General features: G+C 48.3%; 1 protein-coding gene across 1 annotated transcript in view; it reads left to right on the forward strand.

The window, feature by feature from the left end:
• PLA2G4D (phospholipase A2 group IVD) overlaps positions 1 to 17,689 on the forward strand; it is a 28,342-nt gene extending 10,653 nt beyond the window's left edge. The window contains exons 9-20 of the mRNA XM_032251294.1: positions 443 to 553; positions 1,006 to 1,043; positions 1,226 to 1,361; positions 1,704 to 1,840; positions 2,523 to 2,745; positions 13,580 to 13,697; positions 14,036 to 14,173; positions 14,400 to 14,507; positions 14,632 to 14,826; positions 15,069 to 15,235; positions 15,869 to 16,055; positions 17,007 to 17,689. Of these exons, the coding sequence (XP_032107185.1) occupies positions 443 to 553; positions 1,006 to 1,043; positions 1,226 to 1,361; positions 1,704 to 1,840; positions 2,523 to 2,745; positions 13,580 to 13,697; positions 14,036 to 14,173; positions 14,400 to 14,507; positions 14,632 to 14,826; positions 15,069 to 15,235; positions 15,869 to 16,055; positions 17,007 to 17,233 (1,785 nt within the window). The 3' untranslated portion in view covers positions 17,234 to 17,689. The remainder of the gene's footprint in view (positions 1 to 442; positions 554 to 1,005; positions 1,044 to 1,225; positions 1,362 to 1,703; positions 1,841 to 2,522; positions 2,746 to 13,579; positions 13,698 to 14,035; positions 14,174 to 14,399; positions 14,508 to 14,631; positions 14,827 to 15,068; positions 15,236 to 15,868; positions 16,056 to 17,006) is intronic.
• The last annotated feature ends 860 nt before the right edge of the window (positions 17,690 to 18,549 follow it).

Below are 18,549 nucleotides of genomic sequence, written 5' to 3' on the forward strand. Positions count from 1 at the left end.
TCCTCCTCCCCTCCTCTTTGTCTCCTCCTCCTCCCCTTCTCCTCCTCTTCTCCTCCTCCTCCTCCTTCTCTTCCTCCTCCTCAATATCTCAGCTCAAATGAGGGCCCTCCTCAAATAAACCGCATGTACTTGAACTTTGGTTGCATTAGAAACTGTCATATCACACCACTTATTTCCTTCATGACACTAACATCAGTTCATTACCCATGTTTTTCTGAATTTTTGGTGAGAACAACGCCTTCGTACTAGATAAACATTAGCTCTTATAATTTTATAGTTATTAATTATGATATTTAGCAGTGTAATTATAATACTTATCAATATTATAATCTGTATTATCAGGGAGAGACATGTCTGTCTGGACTACAGTCTAGATACTCAGTAAGGATTTGTTGAATGTATTAACGAATGAATGAGTGAATGAATGATATTTTCCTTCCAGAGCTCCGCAAGCAATGGCTGGAATGGAGAGAACTCAACTGAACACCTCACTGTGCCCCTGAGGCCCTTGACCATCGGGAAGGAGGTGACCATGGATGTTCCTGCTCCACATGTAAGTGGCCTCAACTGGATGGGAAACTCCCATCCAGTAAGAATGAAGATGAGGCCAGGCGCAGTAGCTCAAGCCTGTAATCCCAGCACTTTGGGAGGCCAAGGCAGGCAGATCACCTGAAGTCAGGAGTTTGAGAACAGCCTGGCCAACATGACGAAACCTGTCTGTACTAAAAATGCAAAAATTAGCCAGGCGTGGTGCTAGGCACCTGTAATCCCAGTTACTTGGGAGGCTGAGGCAGGAGAATCGCTTGAACCTGGGAGGCGGAGGTTGCAGTGAGCTGAGACTGTGCCATTGTACTCCAGCCTGAGTGACAGAGTGAGACTCCAACTGAAAAAAAAAAAAAAAAAAAAAGAATGAATGAAGATGAAGGGGACCAAGGCCTCAGGGAATTCCCCTGTGGCGCTTAGGGTATAGGAGGATCTGAGCAGAGTCTCTGGCTTTGATTTCAGGCCCCAGGAGTGAGGCTGCAGCTCAAGGCAGAGAGCTGGTAAGGGACATTCACATCTGTGGGGACAGTGAGAGGCAGGCATGCCGGAGGGGAGGGCTGTGGACAAGGGTGGTTCTTGAGACTGGAGGAGGGGGCTTCTTTGGCAGCTCACTTTGGGCTTGGCCAGCCAGTGGCTGAGCTGTGTAGGTGTCCCCTGACCCCTGGATCCTCCATTGCTGCAGCCCCAAGGAGCTGGCCATGCACCTGAGCTTCAATCTGTGTGCAGAGGAGCAGGCCTTCCTGAGCAGGAGGAGGCAGGTGGTGGCCAAGGCCCTGAAGCAGTCCCTGCAGCTGGACAGAGACCTGCAGGAGGATGAGGTCTGGGTGCAGGGGATGTGGGTACAGATATCCTGGACTGGCCATAAGGGTGTACCTGATTCCTATGCCTCTCCAGAAACTCCAGTCAGTGGAGACTGGGCATGTGTCGGGAGACATGGGAGTGTGGCTAGGCTTTGGGGTTCTAACTCTTGGGAGTTCCATCCTGGGCTGAGAGCCATTGCTTCCAGAGGAGGGCTGGACCCAGCCTTAATCCTGACCCTGTCAGGCCCTGATCCTGCGGTCCCTTCCCTGTAGACAGGTACCAGGACGGGGCCCTGTGTGAGACAGGAGGCAGCCAGTCCCTTTCCTTGTTAATCCAGCCTGTGTCCGTGTGTGGTCCAGGTACCTGTTGTGGGCATCATGGCCACAGGAGGAGGTGCCCGGGCCATGACCTCACTCTATGGCCACCTGTTGGCCCTGCAGAAGCTGGGCCTCCTGGACTGTGTGACCTACCTCAGTGGCGTCTCCGGCTCTACGTGGTGAGGATCGTGGGGGACTGGACGGCAGAGACAATCAGGGTCCCTAGTGGGACAGAGTGGACACCAGAGGGATCCTCTGTGTGGGGAGGCCAAGTAGGTGTGAGCAGTGTGATCTGATAGGAGCCAAGCAGCTTTCCCACAAGGGAGGAAACAGGCATTTACAGAAGCCCTGCCATGAGCAAGGCGGCAGAGGAGGTGCGTTCTGGATGTTACTGAAGGGCTGTGAGGTTGCCGACTCAGACGGAGCTGGGTTTGAGTCCCGGCAGCACCACTTACTGGCTGGCTGACCCTGAGCAGCTTATCTCCCCTGATTCTCAGTTGACGCGGCTCCAGACGGGGGCAATCATAGTGCACACCACATGGGACTGGGGTCCCACATGTGGAAATAAAAATTTTTGAATATAGTTAATTAAATAAAATATTAAAATTAATTTCTACAGGCTTTTATATCTTTTTAATGTGGTTACTAGGAAATTTAAAATTCCGTGTGTGGCTCACATTGTATTAATATTGGACAGCGCTGATCTGGAAGGAGAGAAAGCCCTGAGACCCATTTCCCAGATGGGCAGAGCCTTGGCGGCAGGAGCCATGTGTTAGGAGGAGCTGCAGGGTGGGAAGGAGGAGTTGCAGCTCCCCATGCCCAGCCTCAGCCTCCTACTGCTCTGTCTCCTCATTCTCCCAGGACAATGGCCCACCTGTATGGGGACCCTGAGTGGTCACAGAGGGACCTGGAGGGACCTATCAGACACGCCCGGGAGCACCTGACCAAGAGCAAGCTGGAGGTCTTTTCCCCAGAGCGCCTGGTGAGCTACCGCAGGGAGCTGGAGCTGCGGGCTGAGCAGGGCCACCCCACCACCTTTGTGGACCTGTGGGCGCTGGTGCTGGAGTCCATGCTGCATGGCCAGGTAGGGCACCTGTGCATGTGGGAAGGAGTGTATGTGCACCCCAGGGGCCAAGGTAGTACTCCCTAGCAGCTGACATGCGTATGTGCATTTCCTGCGGCGTGGAAGAGCCCCTGTTTTTGATGTCATCCTGACTTTGGAATTTAGGTTTATCATCATGTTGCAGGGCAGGGGAGCCTCGAAACTGGGGTTCTGCCCATGGAGATTCTTGGCTTCCCCCAGTAAGAAATTCAAGGGCTAGCTGGTGGTAGAAAAACAGCTTTATTGAGGGTACAGTGTTACAGCTCTGTGACTGCTCCTACAGAGCAGGGCCACCCATCAGCAGTGTGTCCAGAGCAGCAGCTCAGGGGCAGTTCCATAGTCATATTTATATCCACTTTTAATTATATGCAAATTAAGGAGTAGGTTATTCAGAAATTTCTAGAAAAGGAGCAGTAGCTTCCACGTTGTTACCAGCGAAGGAGTAAACTGTCATGATACTGGTGAGCATGTCTTATGGAGAGTTGATTTCAGCCTTTACCTATTTCAGCCAGTCTCCAATCTGGTTCCAGAGTCGAGCCCCACCTCCTACCTCATTCCGGTCTCAGAGATTAGACACACTTCCTTAATCTTAACAGGGTGCTGAAAGGTGGAAATCTGTTTTTTGTAACTGCTTCCTGCTTATTTTATGGAGATAGGCCCTGGTCAAGCAACAGCGGAGTAAAAAAATCTCTGGATACCTGATCTAAGGAGCCCAGAGGCAGAATACTTAAATTCTCCTGGTCAGTAGGCTGGATAGATTGGAAGCTTGTGCCAGCATTGTCTTTACCTGGAACTGTTGTAATCTAAAAGACACAAGCTTTACTAAGAGGTTAATCAAGCAAGGCCAAAGATTAGCAATAACAAGATAGCTTTCAAAGGTCCTAGGAGAGGTAAGAACGAGGTGAGACTTAGGAAGGCATTTTTGATTATGTAACCAGGGCACTGATCCCAACTATATCTGTTGATGTGATGTATCACATTTGTTGATTTGTCTATGTTGAACCATCCTTGCATTCCTGGGATAAATTCCATGTGCTTAATGGTGAATAATCTTTTTGATATGTTGCTGAAGTTAGTATGACAGTATTTTGTTGAGAACTTTTGTATCTATGTTCATCAAGGATCTTGGCCTGTAGCTTTCTTTTTTGTTTGTGTCGTTATCTGGCTTTGGTATCAATGTAGTTCTGACCTTGGATAATGACTTTGGAAGTATTCCCTCCTCTTCAATTTTTTGGAATAGTTTGAGTAGAATTGGTATTAGTTCTTTAAATGTTTGGTGGAACTCAGCAATGAAGCCATCAGGTCCTTAACTTTTCTTTGATGGGCAACATTTATTACTGCTCCAATCTCATTGCTTGTTATTGGTCTGTTCAGCTTTTCTGTTTCTTCATAGCTCAATCTTGGTAGGTTGAATGTGTCCAGGAATATATATATATCCTTAAGAAAAATGTGATATTATTTGCAAACAATTTTGTACAAGTGTCCTTGTACATATGCATTAGAGATTCTCTAAGTTTTCAAGATACATACCCAGTAGTAGAATTGTTGGGCCACTGGGTATGAACACCTTCAACTTTCCTAGCTATTGGCAAACCATTCTCCAAAGGAGTTGTATTAATTCACACTCCCACTACTAGTGTGTAATAGTTGCTTTTTCTCTATATCCTGTGCAGACTTTAAATTTTTTGTTTAGCATGGGTTATGAAAGGAACATTTATCATAGTTTTGCACTTCTTTTGATTTTTAGTTAAACAGCTCATGTTTTCAAGTCTATTTATCATTTAGGCTTCCCCTTCCATTAATTACCTATTCAAATCCCTTTCCATGTTCCTGTTTAATTTGTCTTTTTCATATTGTTTTATAGGAATTCTTTATATATTCTTGATGTGAATCCTCATTAGTTCTAATTGTTTTAATCCATAATTTCAATATAATCTAACTTATCATTCTTCTTCATGGTATTTTGGGGGAGGTCTTCCTTTTCTTTCCCTCAAAGTTATAAAATCTTTCTATACATTCTTATAAAATTTTTAAAAGATTTATTAATTACTAAAAGGACTTCAATCCACCAAGAATTTACCTCCAGGTATCATGTGGATAGGGATACAGTTCTTTTTTTCTCACATTAATAACAAATTTTCCCAGTCTCATCTATTGAATTTTTTCTCCACTGACCTGTATTGCTAATTCTGTCATGTATCACGTTTCATATATTTTTCATATATTTATATTCCTGGGACTCTTCCTGAGTGCCCTCTTCCATTCCAACAGGACAGATTCTCTTTCCCTATGCCAATAGCACATGGACTAAAGTTTTGTGATAAATCTTGGTATCTGGTAGGCTAAGTTACCACTCCACTTGAATTCTTCAGAATTCTCTTGGTGGTACCTGCCCCTTTACTGTTTCTTTCTCTCTTCCCTTCCCCTTCCCATTCCCCCTCTTCTCCTCTTTCTCCTCCTCCTCCTCCTCTTCTTCTTCTTCTTCCTCTTCCTCTTCCACTTCCTCTTCCTCTTCTGCACTGTCTCTCTCTCTCTCTCTCGTCGCCCAGGCTGGAGTGAACTGGCACAATCTCGGCTCACTGCAACCTCTACCTGGGGTTCAAGCCATTCTTGTGCCTCAGCCTTCCATGTAGCTGGGACTACAGGTGTGAACCACCACACCCAGCTAATTTTTATATTTTTAGTAGAGACTGTTTCACCATGTTGGCCAGGCTGGCCTTGAACTCTTGGCCTTGAGTGATCTGTCTGCCTCATCCTCCCAAAGTGCTGGGATTACATGTGTGAGCCACTACGCCCAGCCTACTGTTCTAATTATATGATAAAATCACCTAGTCATGCTTTCTGATAAATGTTGTTGGTATTTTTATGGAAATGGCATTGAATTTATAAAGCCAACATAATTACTGGAAATATTTTCATTTTATTACTATGTCCTGTGTATTCTTTGGATCTGCTGTTTAAGTTCATATTCAACTTTGAAGGTGTTGTGTTTTAATAACTGGCTTTCCTGCCTGGTGGCAGTGATTAGTTACTGTAGAATGGGAGAAGCTTGTTTTAACAGTTCACTTTACAAGGTGATAGAAAATGCAGTTTGATCCTAGGCTATAAAGTAGATTTTTATTTAATTACCATTGGATCCTCCAGTAATGACTTAATGCATGGTTTTATGTGTAAACTTTATAGGCATTCTTTTAGAAGACAATTTTTTAATTGTTCACAAAAATAGCAATGCTTGTGATATTATGGGACATCTATATATTCTTAAAAATGAACCTGGACAACATAAGGAGACCCCCATCTCTACAAAAATAAATAGCTGGGTGTGGTGCTGCATGCCTGTAGTCCCAGCTACTCAGGAGGCTAAGGTGGGAGGATCGCTTGAACATGGGAGATAGAGGCTGCAGTGAGCTGCAATCACGCCACTGCATTCCAGCCTGGGTGTTAGAGTGAGACTTTATAAAAAAAAAAAATCACTTATGCTATTTAAAAATTTTTTCCCAATATGAAAGAATTTCAATTTATAATTTCTTTTCCCCTTGGTTATTAAACCTTAGCTCTTAAAGCTAACATTCATAGTAGACTTTACAAAATAATGTTTTATTCAGGCAATTTTAATGTTCATTTTTAATTTTTTAAAGCCTTAGATAAAAACTGGTATTTATTACCTCTATGATATAATAATCTAAAGTACCAAAAGTCACTTTACAACATCAGAAAAATAAGTCCGTTTATGACAAATCACAATTTCATTAATATTAAGAATTATCATACCCTGAAACTTTGCTCCAAATGACTTTATTAGTCTACATACATCTCTAATATTGATTAGGTTTTTATAAAAACCCACTCATCAAATACAGTAGCTGTAATCAGTGCTTCTCAAATTCTCATCTCTTTGAAGCTTTTTTCATCAGTCTTTTGCTGGCAAGTACCAAACTGCTTAAAAGCTGCTTATCATTCCTCAAAGAGAAACTCAGAGTGTTTCTCTTATGCTTCCCTGAGTTAGGAGCTGGCACGCTTTCCTTCAGCTCTGAAGAAAAGGTTTTGCACACCCTTTAGTCTGCATTACCAGTACTGCACCAAGCTCTAGTGCTTCCCGTGGGACCCTCAAATCATCAGAATGGTGTTTTGCAGGGTTGAGGTTACTCGCTTGGAAGCTGGGGGGTTAGAGACTGAGAGTCCTGCCGCAGCTGACTGATGAGCCATGAGACACACTGCGTGCTGTTTCAGCAGATGGAGGGGTGTGCTGACCTTTTTCCAGAGCTTTCCCTAGGGCATAAATTGTGCAACTGTAGTAAAAGGACACACTTTCCCCTCATCCTATGCATCAGAAGAGCAACAAACAGGGTTTCTAAATAAAAAGACTTTGAGAAGGGATCATGTATACACATTTGTACCTAAGGACTGACTTGTACATACACCCAGACACCACCACCGTCAGTGGCGGGGGATCAGGCCCTATTTAGAGATTTCCTGTGAATTCTCTATAACTCGTACTGGGGACCATTGAAGAACGGGGTGGAAAGATGACTGGTGGACACAGCAGTGTTCTCGTCCAGCACAGAAGGGCTGCCAGTGAGGAGGACATACACACTGGGTGTGTTGGGTTTTTGTCATGAATGTGGGAGAGGGATCCTCCTTGGATAGGCTGGGCAGGAATCCTCACATCTGGCTGGGCATCAGGATCATCTGAGGGTTTTTAAAAGGCAAATTCCAAAGTGACTTCCAACAGACTGATCCTCGGTGGAGACCCAGACGCCCACATGCTTTACATGCTCTCCATATACACATTCCCTGAGTCAATCAGATAAGGGCTGCTGTGGCAGGCTGGAAGCCTCTAGGGCTAGACCCCCTTCTAGCTTGGAGAGCCCAAAGGTGGGATAACGTATTCATGGTGCATGTACTGCCCAGTAGGAGCAGCCTAGGGCTGACAGCATCAACCTCAGCTGTGGCGACAGATTCCTTCCCAAGGTGGCGCTGCGGGCAGGCACCATTAGCCTTGCTGGTGCTTGGGAAGAACTCTATTTGCAACTCTAGTTCAGCATAGAATGAACTAGAGTTCTTTCTGTTCCCCTAGAATTCAGGGACTCTGTGGGGGCTCCCCCAAAAGGCAAGCTACAGTCGTTGCCATCAAAGACAGATTTTAGGCCGGGTGCTGTGGCTCACACCTATAATCCCAGCACTTTGGGAGGCCAAGGAGGGTGGATTGCTTGAGATCAGGAATTTGAGACCAGCCTGGACAACATGGCAAAACTCCATCTCTACAAAAATACAAAAATTAGCCGAGCGTAACTTGTAGTCCCAGCTACTCTATTTGGGAGGCTGAGGTGGGAGGATCGGTTGGGCCTGGGAGGTGGAGGTTGCATTGAGCCAAGATCACACCACTGCACTCCAGCCTGGGTGACAGAGTGAGACCCTGCCTCAAAATAAAATAAAATAAAACAAAGACAGAGCTTGGAGCTCTATTGAAGAGGAAATTAAGAACGGAAGGTAAGAATAAACAACGAGCACAACGTGGGAGGCAAGGATGTCAGGAAAGCATTCGGAAGGGACTGAAACTTGAAGTGCATTAAGGTGACCCTGGAAGAGGGGGCAGTCCAGCCCCCAGCGGAGCTTATAGTGTATGCACAAAGGGCATTGCTGGGCCCTTTCTGGAAAGCAATATGTATATGCGTGCGTGTGCCTTGTGTCTGTGTGTCAGTATCCACACCCACTTTACTCTTTTTTTTTCCCATTTATTTATTTTATTACTTTTTAGGTTTTGGGGTACATGTGAAGAACATGCAAAATTGTTGCATAGGAACACACGTGGCAGTGTGATTTGCTGCCTTCCTCCCCATCACCCACATCTGGCATTTCTCCCCTTGCTATCTCTCCCCAGCTTCCCACCCCCCACCGTCCCTCCCCTATTTCCCCCCAACTGACCCCAGTGTGTAGTGCTCCCCTCCCTGTGTCCATGTGTTCTCATTGTTCAACACCCACCTATGAGTGAGAACATGCGGTGTTTGATCTTCTGCTCTTCTGTCAGTTTGCTGAGAATGATGGTTTCCAGGTTCATCCATGTCCCTACAAAGGACCCTAACTCATCGTTTTTGATGGCTGCATAATATTCCATGGTGTATATGTGCCACATTTTCCCTATCCAGTCTATCGTCGATGGGCATTTGGGTTGGTTCCAGGTCTTTGCTATTGCAAACAGTGCTGCAATGAACATTATTTTGAGATACGTTCTGTCAATACCTAGTTTATTGAGGGTTTTTAGCATAAAGAGCTGTTGAATTTTGTCAAAGGCCTTTTCTGTATCAATTGAGATAATCATGTGGTTTTTGTCTTTGGTCCTGTTTATGTGGTGAATTACGTTTATAGACTTGCGTATGTTGAACCAGCCTTGCATCCCCGGGATGAAGCCTACTTGATCATGGTGGATAAGCTTTTTGATGTGCTGTTGCAATCGGCTTGTCAGTATTTTATTGAAGATTTTTGCATCTATGTTCATCATGGATATTGGCCTGAAGTTTTCTTTTCTTGTTGAGTCTCTGCCGGGTTTTGGAATCAGGATGATGTTGGTGTCGTAAAATGATTTGGGAAGAATTCCCTCTTTTTGTATTGTTTGGAATAGTTTCAGAAGAAATGGTACCAGCTCCTCTTTGTATGTCTGGTAGAATTCAGCTGTGAACCCATCTGGACCTGGGCTTTTTTTGGGTGGTAAGCTCTTAATTGCTGCCTCAACTTCAGACCTTGTTATGGGTCTGTTCAGGGTTTTGGCTTCTTCCTGGTTTAGGCTTGGGAGGAGGCAAGTGTCCAGGAATTTATCCATTTCTTCCAGGTTTATTAGTTTGTGTGCATAGAGTTGTTTGTAGTAATCTCTGATGATGGTTTGAATTTCTGTGGAATCTGTGGTGATATCCCCTTTATCGTTTTTTATTGCATCAATTTGGTTATTCTCTCTTTTCTTTTTTATTAATCTGGCTAGTGGTCTGTCTATTTTGTTGATCTTTTCAAAAAACCAGCTCCTGGATTTATTGATTTTTTGAAGGGTTTTTTGTGTCTCTATCTCCTTCAGTTCTGCTCTGATCTTAGCTATTTCTTGTCTTCTGCTAGACTTTGAGTTTTTTTTATCTTGCTTCTCTAGCTCTTTCAGTTTTGACGATAGGGTGTCAATTTTTGATCTCCCCTTGCTTCTCATGTGGGCACTTATTGCTATATATTTTCCTCTAGAGACTGCTTTAAATGTGTCCCAGAGATTCTGGTATGTTGTGTCTTCATTCTCGTTGGTTTCGAAGAACATCTTTATTTCTGCCTTCATTTCATTGTTTATCCAGTCAACATTCAGGAGCAAGTTGTTCAGTTTCCATGAAGCTGTGCGGTTCTGAGTTAGGTTTTGAATTCTGAGTTCTAACTTGATTGCACTGTGGTCTGAGAGACTGTTTGTTACGATTTCCGTTCTTTTGCATTTGCTGAGGAGTGATTTATTCCCAATTATGTGGTCAATTTTAGAGTAGGTGTGATGTGGTGCTGAGAAGAATGTATATTCTGTGGATTTGGGGTGGAGAGTTCTGTAAATGTCTATTAGGTTTGCTTGGTCCAGGTCTGAGTTCAAGTCCTGGATATCCTTGTTAATTTTCTGTCTGGTTGATCTGTCTAATGTTGACAATGGGGTGTTAAAGTCTCCCACTATTATTGTGTGGGAGTCTAGGTCTCTTTGTAGGTCATTAAGAACTTGCCTTATCTGGGTGCTCCTGTATTGGGTGCGTATATATTTAGGATCGTTAGCTCTTCCTGTTGCATTGATCCTTTTACCATTATGTAATGTCCCTCTTTGTCTCTTATGATCTTTGTTGCTTTAAAGTCTAATTTATCAGAGATGAGAATTGCAACTCCTGCTTTTTTTTGCTCTCCATTTGCTTGGTAAATCTTCCTCCATCCCTTTATTTTGAGCCTTTGTGTATCCTTGCATGTGAGATGGGTTTCCTAGATACAGCACACTGATGGGTTTTGTCTTTTTATCCAATTTGCCAGTCTGTGTCTTTTGATTGGGGCATTTAGTCCATTTACATTTAGGGTTAATATTGTTATGTGTGAATTTGATACTGCCATTTTGGTGCTAGCTGGCTGTTTTGCCCTTTAGTTGAGCTGGTACTTGTTGTTCCTTTATATGTGTAGAGCCTCTTTCAGGAGCTCTTGTAGAGCTGGCCTGGTGGTGACGAAATCTCTGAGTACTTGCATGTTCCCAAAGGATTTTATTTTTCCTTCACTTATGAAGCTTAGTTTGGCTGGATAGGAGATTCTGGGTTGAAAGTTCTTTTCTTTAAGGATGTTGAATATTGGCCCCCATTCTCTTCTGGCTTGTAGGGTTTCTGCTGAGAGATCTGCTGTGAGTCTGATGGGCTTCCCTTTATGGGTAACCCGACCTTTCTCTCTGGCTGCCCTTAGTATTTTCTCCTTCATTTCGACCCTGGTGAATCTGACGATTATGTGCCTTGGGGTTGCTCTTCTTGACGAATATCTTTGTGGTGTTCTCTGTATTTCCTGGACTTGAATGTTTGCCTGCCTTGCTAGGTTGGGGAAGTTTTCCTGGATAATATCCTGAAGAGTATTTTCCAGCTTGGATTCATTCTCTTTGTCACATTCGGGTACACCTATCAAACGTAGATTAGGTCTTTTCACATAGTCCCACATTTCTTGGAGACTTTGTTCATTCCTTTTTACCCTTTTTTCTTCAGTCTTGCCTTCCCGTTTTATTTCATTGAGTTGATCTTCGATCTCTGATATCCTTTCTTCTGCTTGGTCCATTCGGCTGTTGATACTTGTGCATGCTTCACGAAGTTCTCGTGTTGCGTTTTTCAGTTCCATCAATTCACTTATATTCCTTTCTATTTTGTCCATTCTTGTTAGCATTTCGTCCATTCTTTTTTCAAGGTTCTTAGTTTCTTTGCATTTGGTTAGAACATGTTCTTTAAGTTCACAGAAGTTTCTTACTACCCACCTTCTGAAGTCTGATTCTGTCATTTCATCACACTCGTTCTCCCTCCAACCTTGTTCCCTTGCTGGCGAGGAGTTGTGATCCCTTTTAGGAGGAGAGGTGTTCTGGTTTCGGATGTTTTCATCCTTTTTGCGATGGTTTCTTCCCATCTTTAAGGATTTATCCACCTGTCGACCTTGTAGTTGCTGGCTTTCAGATTGGGTCTCAAATCTTTCAGATTGACATTCTGTTTGTTGTTGATGAGGTTATTTCTGTTTCTTGGTTTTCCTTCTGACAGTCTGGCCCCTCTGCTGTCAGTCTGCTGAGGTTCACTCCAGGCCCTGCTTGCCTGGGGTTCACCTGCAGCAGCTGCTGAACAGCAAGGGTTGTTACCAGTTTTCTTCTTCTGCTATCTTTGTCCCAGAAGGATACCCGCCTAGTGTCAATCTATTCTCTCTTTTATGAGGTGTCTTTTTGGATAGATAGGGGTCAGGGAGCTGCTTGAGGAGACAGTCTCTTCTTTATAGGAGCTCAAATGGTGAGCTGCAAGCTCTGTTGTTGTTCATTCAGAGCTGCTGGGCAGGTACTTTTAGGTCTGCTGCAGCAGAACTCATAAACTGCTTTTTGTTCCCAGGTGCTCTGTCCCAGGGATTTGGGACTTTATTTGTGAGTTTCCGTTATGCTGCCGCCTTCTTTTTTTTTTTTTTTTTCCTTCAGACCTGCCCAGCCCAGCAAGGAGGCAGCCTAGTCACTGTCGGCCTATGGCAGCTTTGCTGAGCTGCTGTGCGCTCCGCCCCGCTGCCGAGTGAACTTCCCTGCAGTCCTGTTTATATGGGTGTAGTTAGAACTGCTTTGGCGATGGTGGCCCGCCTCTGTTGGGGCGGAATCTCTGCTGTGGCGGGTTGCCTTGGCAACGGCGGGCTGCCTCAGCAATGGCGGGTTGCCTTGGCAACGGCGGGCTGCCTCGGTAATGGCGGACGCCCCTCCCCCACAGAGCTGGACCGTCCCGGGTTCAGCTGCGCTGGCTGTGAAACTCTCAATCAGGAGTTTCTGATTGCTGTTCTTTTGTTGGGGTGGGACCAGCCGAGCCTGATGGCCTGGCTCCCTGCCTCAGAGCCTTTTTTAAGTTGGTGTTCCAGTCACCTGTTGAAGAGGTGCCGGGGTCTGTTTGTTTTCCCCTGCGGCCACTCACTGCGCTGGCTTAAACAGCGGCACTGAGGTTTGTGGCGCTTTTTTTTTTTTTGCCCTGGAATCTACTGTCCTGGTTCTCTGCTCAGTCCCCTTTTTGAACCGGCGTATGGGCGACTTCCCGTGGCTCCAATCGCCAGCCAAAAGGGCCCCCGGACCAGTGTATTTTGTATGGAGAACCGCGGCTCCGGGGCGCCGACAAAGCAGCCGCGCGGGGCAAAGCAGCGGCGCTGGCCAGCACAGCTGCGCTGGCGACCGTGGAGCACCTCCGCCCGGGAATTTCCTAGTCTGTGGGCAATAAAAACGCGGCGTCCACTCACCCTCTGCGCTTTCACTGGGAGCTGCAATCCTGAGCTGTTCCTGAACGGCCATCTTGGATCGTCCCCCCCCCACTTTACTCTTAAACCCATGAAGATGGGTCTGGAAGCCTGCTGGCATTGTGGTCCCTGTGAATGGCCCTCCCTGGAGAAACGCAGCACGCAGCCTGCACGCCCTGTCCAGAGACCCTGAGTCTGGGGCTGGTCAGAACACGGGGGCAGGAGTGGGAACTGACCCATGCATGGCCCCCAGATCCCACTGGAGGAGCTGCCTCCTCAACCCCAGCCTGGGCTGCTGCCTCCAGGGTGCTCCCAGCATCACTTAGGTCCTGACACCCTCTGGCCCCAGGTGATGGATCAGAAGCTGTCAGGACAGAGAGCCGCCCTGGAACGGGGTCAGAACCCTCTACCCCTCTACTTGAGCCTCAGTGTCAAAGAGAACAATCTGGAGACACTGGACTTCAAGGGTACAGTTCTTCCCACTCCCCCTCCCACATGCTCCACCCCCCAAACCCTTTGCACCCCAAGAGTTCCCAGAGAATTCAAGCTGGAAACTCCACACAGATTGCCCAACCTATGGGAAGGGCAGCGGTGCTGAGGGCTCTGGGGAGCTCTCTGTGCATGGGAGTGGGGAGAGCTTGAGGGTGCGGACCAGGGACTGGGAGGGAGCGCACGGTCCCCATGTCTGCTGCATTGGCGCAAGGCACAGGGTGCTCAGGCCTGCTGGGACAGTACCTTTGGCCAGAGTTGGGGCTCCTGCCATCCACTCCCCTCACACTCCCACCTCTCCCTCCCACCCAATTAGAGTGGGTTGAGTTCTCCCCCTATGAGGTCGGGTTCCTGAAATACGGAGCCTTCGTCCCTCCTGAGCTCTTTGGCTCCGAGTTCTTCATGGGACGGCTGATGAGGAAGACCCCTGAACCCCGGATCTGCTTTCTGGAAGGTGAGGGTGGTGGCTCTGAAGGCCCTGGGTGGCCCTGGGCCAGGTGTCTGAATGGACATGGGTCCTGTAGCTCAGGTGGGACAGAACCTCAGGATGAGGGATACGGGTGGGTGGCATGGCGGGGGCATCCTAGGCGCAGCCCTCTCCCCACCCCCATTTCCCATCAGCACTCATGAGAGAGCCGCTGGCTGGGGCCTCAGGCTGACCTCTCTTGGGGTTCCCTCAGCCATCTGGAGCAACATTTTCTCCCTGAACCTGCTGGACACCTGGTATGACCTCACCAGCTCCGGAGAGGCCTGGACACAGCACATCAAGGACAAGACCAGGAGCTTAGGTGGGAAGTGGGAGCTGAGAGGCCTGGGATGAGGCTGCCCCCTCAGACTTTGCTTGCAATGTGCGGGGTCTGAAGGGAAGAAGCGAGGGGAAGAAGGGACCAATGTCTGCTTCTCTGGCTTCAGAGAAGGAGCCCCCCACCTCCTCAGGGACCTCTTCATGGCTGGGGGCCTCGTGGCTGCAGCCAGGAACGGCGCTGGCCCGGGCGTTTAAAGGCTTCCTCACTGGCAGGCCCCTCCACCAGCGCAGCTCCAACTTCCTCCAGGGCCTCCAGCTGCACCAGAACTACCGCAGCCACAGGGACTTCTCCACCTGGGCAGGTAAGGGCTGTGGCCAGGTGGACGTGAGATTGGGCTTTGGGTGGTGTGGCAGGGACTGGCAGACAGAGGCCTAGGAGGTCAGCATCCTCTTCTGGGGTGTGGCCTGGAGAAGATCCCCTTGGAAGGTCCTGGGGCAGGGCTGGGGTGGCACGCACATTCAGGGAGTGACCCAGAGAACAGAAGGGCACCTGGATGACCTGTGGCACAGTGGCGGTCTCTGACCATCCTGTGTTTCCCAACAGACTGCCAGCTTGACTCCACACCCAGCCAGCTGACTCCCCAGGAGCCTCAGCTCTGCCTGGTAGACGCTTGCTATTTTATCAACACCAGCTGCCCCTCCATGTTCCGGCCGGGTCGCAGGCTGGACCTCATCCTCTCCTTTGACTACTCCCTGTCTGCGCCCTTTGAGGTACCCTGGTCACCCCATGGGAACCCCTCTGCCCAGCCAGGCCAAGCTCTAGAGGCAAGCAGCAGGGCCACTGAGCCACTGCCCTACACCACCCAGGTCCCAAAGGGAAGGAGGGGTGTCAGACCTTCATCTACTGGCTTCTGCCAGGTCCTCACTTGGGAAGGGCTGTGGTGGTGCAGGCGCCGTGGGTCCCAGGACAGCTCAACAGGGAGGGATGTCCCTACACCCACTCAAAAGAACAGCTGGAAAGAGCTGAGAGGAGACCCTAAACATCTCCATGTCCATCCCCCCCGCAACCCAGACTTCTTCCCTTGCAGACTGTGTACAAATGTGGGTCCCCTCTTGGCTCTGGGATTTGAACAATCCAGCAATAGCAATCCAGAGTTGGGGTTTGTGGGGCTTGGGGTTAGGTTTGCGCCCCACCTAAAGATTTTAACCAAACAACATTGCAGACCACCGGGGTCCTTGGACTCCCCTGGGTCTCCCTCCGAGTCACTTTGCAGCTTGGCCTGGCCACAGACAGGACAGAGCCAGGCTGTTGCCCTGACACTGAGGCAGCCCGTGTGGGCTGGAACTGTCCCAGCCCTGACCTGGGCCGGCCTGGCTCTCTCCAAGCCGCCTTCTCCCCACCAGGCACTGCAGCAGACGGAGCTGTACTGCCGGGCCCGGGGACTGCCCTTCCCCCGGGTGGAACCCAGCCCTCAGGACAAGCACCAGCCAAGGGAGTGCCACCTGTTCTCAGACCCTGCCTGCCCAGAGGCCCCCATCCTGCTGCACTTCCCACTGGTCAATGCCTCCTTCAAAGACCACTCAGCCCCTGGTGAGACAGCCCCTCCCGAACAGCTAGGCTGCCTGGCCCCTCAGATGCCCGCCCTGGGCCCCCCGCTGCCCAGCAGAGGGAAGGGAAGCAAGTCTGCCAGGAGAAGGCTTCAGGCTAGACCCACCCAGGCCTTGGAGCCCACCCTGGCCTCCTTGCTGATGCCCACGTCCCTGCAGGCCCTCTGTTTGCAGGGTCGCTGTGCGGGGGTCCCCTCTGTCATGACTCTGGCCTCCTGTGGCCTCCCTCCTGCCCTGGTACCCCCTCTGCCCCGCCTCCTCTGCTGTTCTGCTCTGTGGGGGACTCAGCTGGCCTCTCCATCATCCTTCCGCAGCCCAGGCTGGGGCCCCTTCTCAGGGAGCTGAGCCTCTCCTCAGGGGCTCCCGAAATTGAAACCCCCATCGCATTCCTTCCTATCCTCTCTTCTCACCAACTGGTCAGAATTTTATTTCCTTTCGGTGGGAAAAACTCATTGCTGCCTTCGTGTGATATTCCCAGCTTTCTGCTTCCCACCGTAATTCCAGATCTCCCAGCTGTCCTCTGAACATGCTCAGCCATATCTGAGAATTCTAAAGAACTTTCATCTCTCAACAAATTCTCGCTGGCCCCTTGCTTCCAGCATGAGTTTGAAGAATCCATTCACAAACCCAGTTGACGTCTGCCTTCTGGCTGTTTCCACCTTACCCCCAAGCAATGTAGAGACGTGGGGCTGCCTGAATAGCATTAGGAGTGTCACACTGCAAGGAAACCAAGCATGAAATTGTATTTTCTACCACCAAATAGTCCCCATCCAAAGAGCACACTGCCCCCACGCTTGTATTTCTGGGAAAAGGACGCAGAGAGGTGGGAGGAAAGCAGGGGCCCCTCCAGTGGGGGCAGCCCTCCCAGTGCGCCGCTGCCGGGCTGGGGAGGCCCTGGTGGCCTGTTCCTGACACCCCTCCCACCCTTGGGTAGGTGTCCAGCGCAGCCCCACCGAGCTCCAGGCTGGCCAAGTAGATCTCACCGGGGCTACCTCCCCCTATGCCCTGTTCAACATGACCTACAAGGAGGAAGACTTCGAGCGCCTCCTGCAGCTCAGCCACTACAACGTGTGGACCAGCCAGGGAGCCATCCTGCAGTCCCTGAGGACTGCGCTGAAGCACCGGGCCCGAGAGGCAAAGCCTTCAGGGGCACAGAACTGAGGCTGCTCAGAGGCCCCAGGACCCTAAGGGCCACACTCTGACCCTCCAGGGCCTGCCGGAGATCTGCAGGCTGAGATCTGCAGCTGGCCTCAGCCTCAGCCCTTCCTGGCTGGAGCTGTGGGCTCTCCCAGGCCTGGGTGGCCTCTGCAGCTGGTCTCACTGCCCAGAGGGAACTGCACCCCATGCAGAGTTCTCCCTCACGTTCATGGCTGGCTTCGGAGGAGTTGAAAATAACTTGGCCAGGCCAGTATGTAGAACAGCTGGTACACCCAGACTGACTTTCACACCTCTTACTTCCATGCCTGAGCAGAATAGGTTTGAGGTGCACGCGGGAGGCAGCAGATCAGGAGTAGGGACAGGAAGGACAGGGGGGGCCTGAACTGACAGGTGGCTTCAGGTCTCGGGAATCACGGGACATCCTGAACACGTTGCCTCCTCTTCCTTCTCCTCCTCCTCCTCTCCTTGTCCTTCTCTTTCTCCTCCTGCTTTCAGTACGCAAGTCTTGTACTTGTTTAAATTTATTCCTAAATATTTTATTCTTTTCGATAAGTGGAGTTATTTTAATTTTATTTTAGATTATGCATTGCTATTTTATAGAAATACAATAGATTTTTAAATGTTGATCTTGTATTCTGCAATCTTGCTGAAGTTGTTTACTGGCTCTAATACTTTTGTGGATTTTTTAGAATTTTCTATAGACAGATCATGCCATCTCCAAATAGGGATGGTTTTACTTCTTCCTTTCTGATCTGAATACCCTTTATTTATTTTTCTTTCCCAATTACCCTGACTAGAACCTCCAGTACAATGATGAATACATGTGTCAAGAGCAGACATTTTGTCTTGTTCCTGTCACTGAGAGGAAAGCATACGTCTGTCACCATTTAGTGTGATTTTAACTGTGGGTTTTTCTTAGACATCCTTTATCTGGTTGAGAAAGTTCTCTTCTATTTCTAGTTTATTGAGTGTTTTTATGTAAGGGTGTTAGGTTTTGTCAAGTGATTTTTCTGTGTCTATGGACATTATCATGTGGTTTTGCCCTCTATTTTGTTAACATACTATATTGCATTCATTGGTTTTTGGATATTAAAGCAACTTTGCATTCCTGGGGCAGTTTCCATTTCATTATGGTATGTAAACCTTTTTGTGTATTGCCGGCACATTTTTTTTCTTTTCTTTTGAGACAGGGTCTCATCATACTCTGCCACCCGGACTGAGTGCAATGGTGCAGTCATGGCTCATTGCATCCTCAACTTCCTGGGCTCAAGGGATTCTTCTACTTCAGCCTCCCAAGTAGCTGGGATACAAGGCATGCA

This window comes from Sapajus apella, unplaced genomic scaffold (genome assembly GCF_009761245.1).
Source record: "Sapajus apella isolate SASKATOON/1434 unplaced genomic scaffold, GSC_monkey_1.0 scaffold74, whole genome shotgun sequence".
NCBI classification, from domain to species: domain Eukaryota; kingdom Metazoa; phylum Chordata; class Mammalia; order Primates; family Cebidae; genus Sapajus; species Sapajus apella.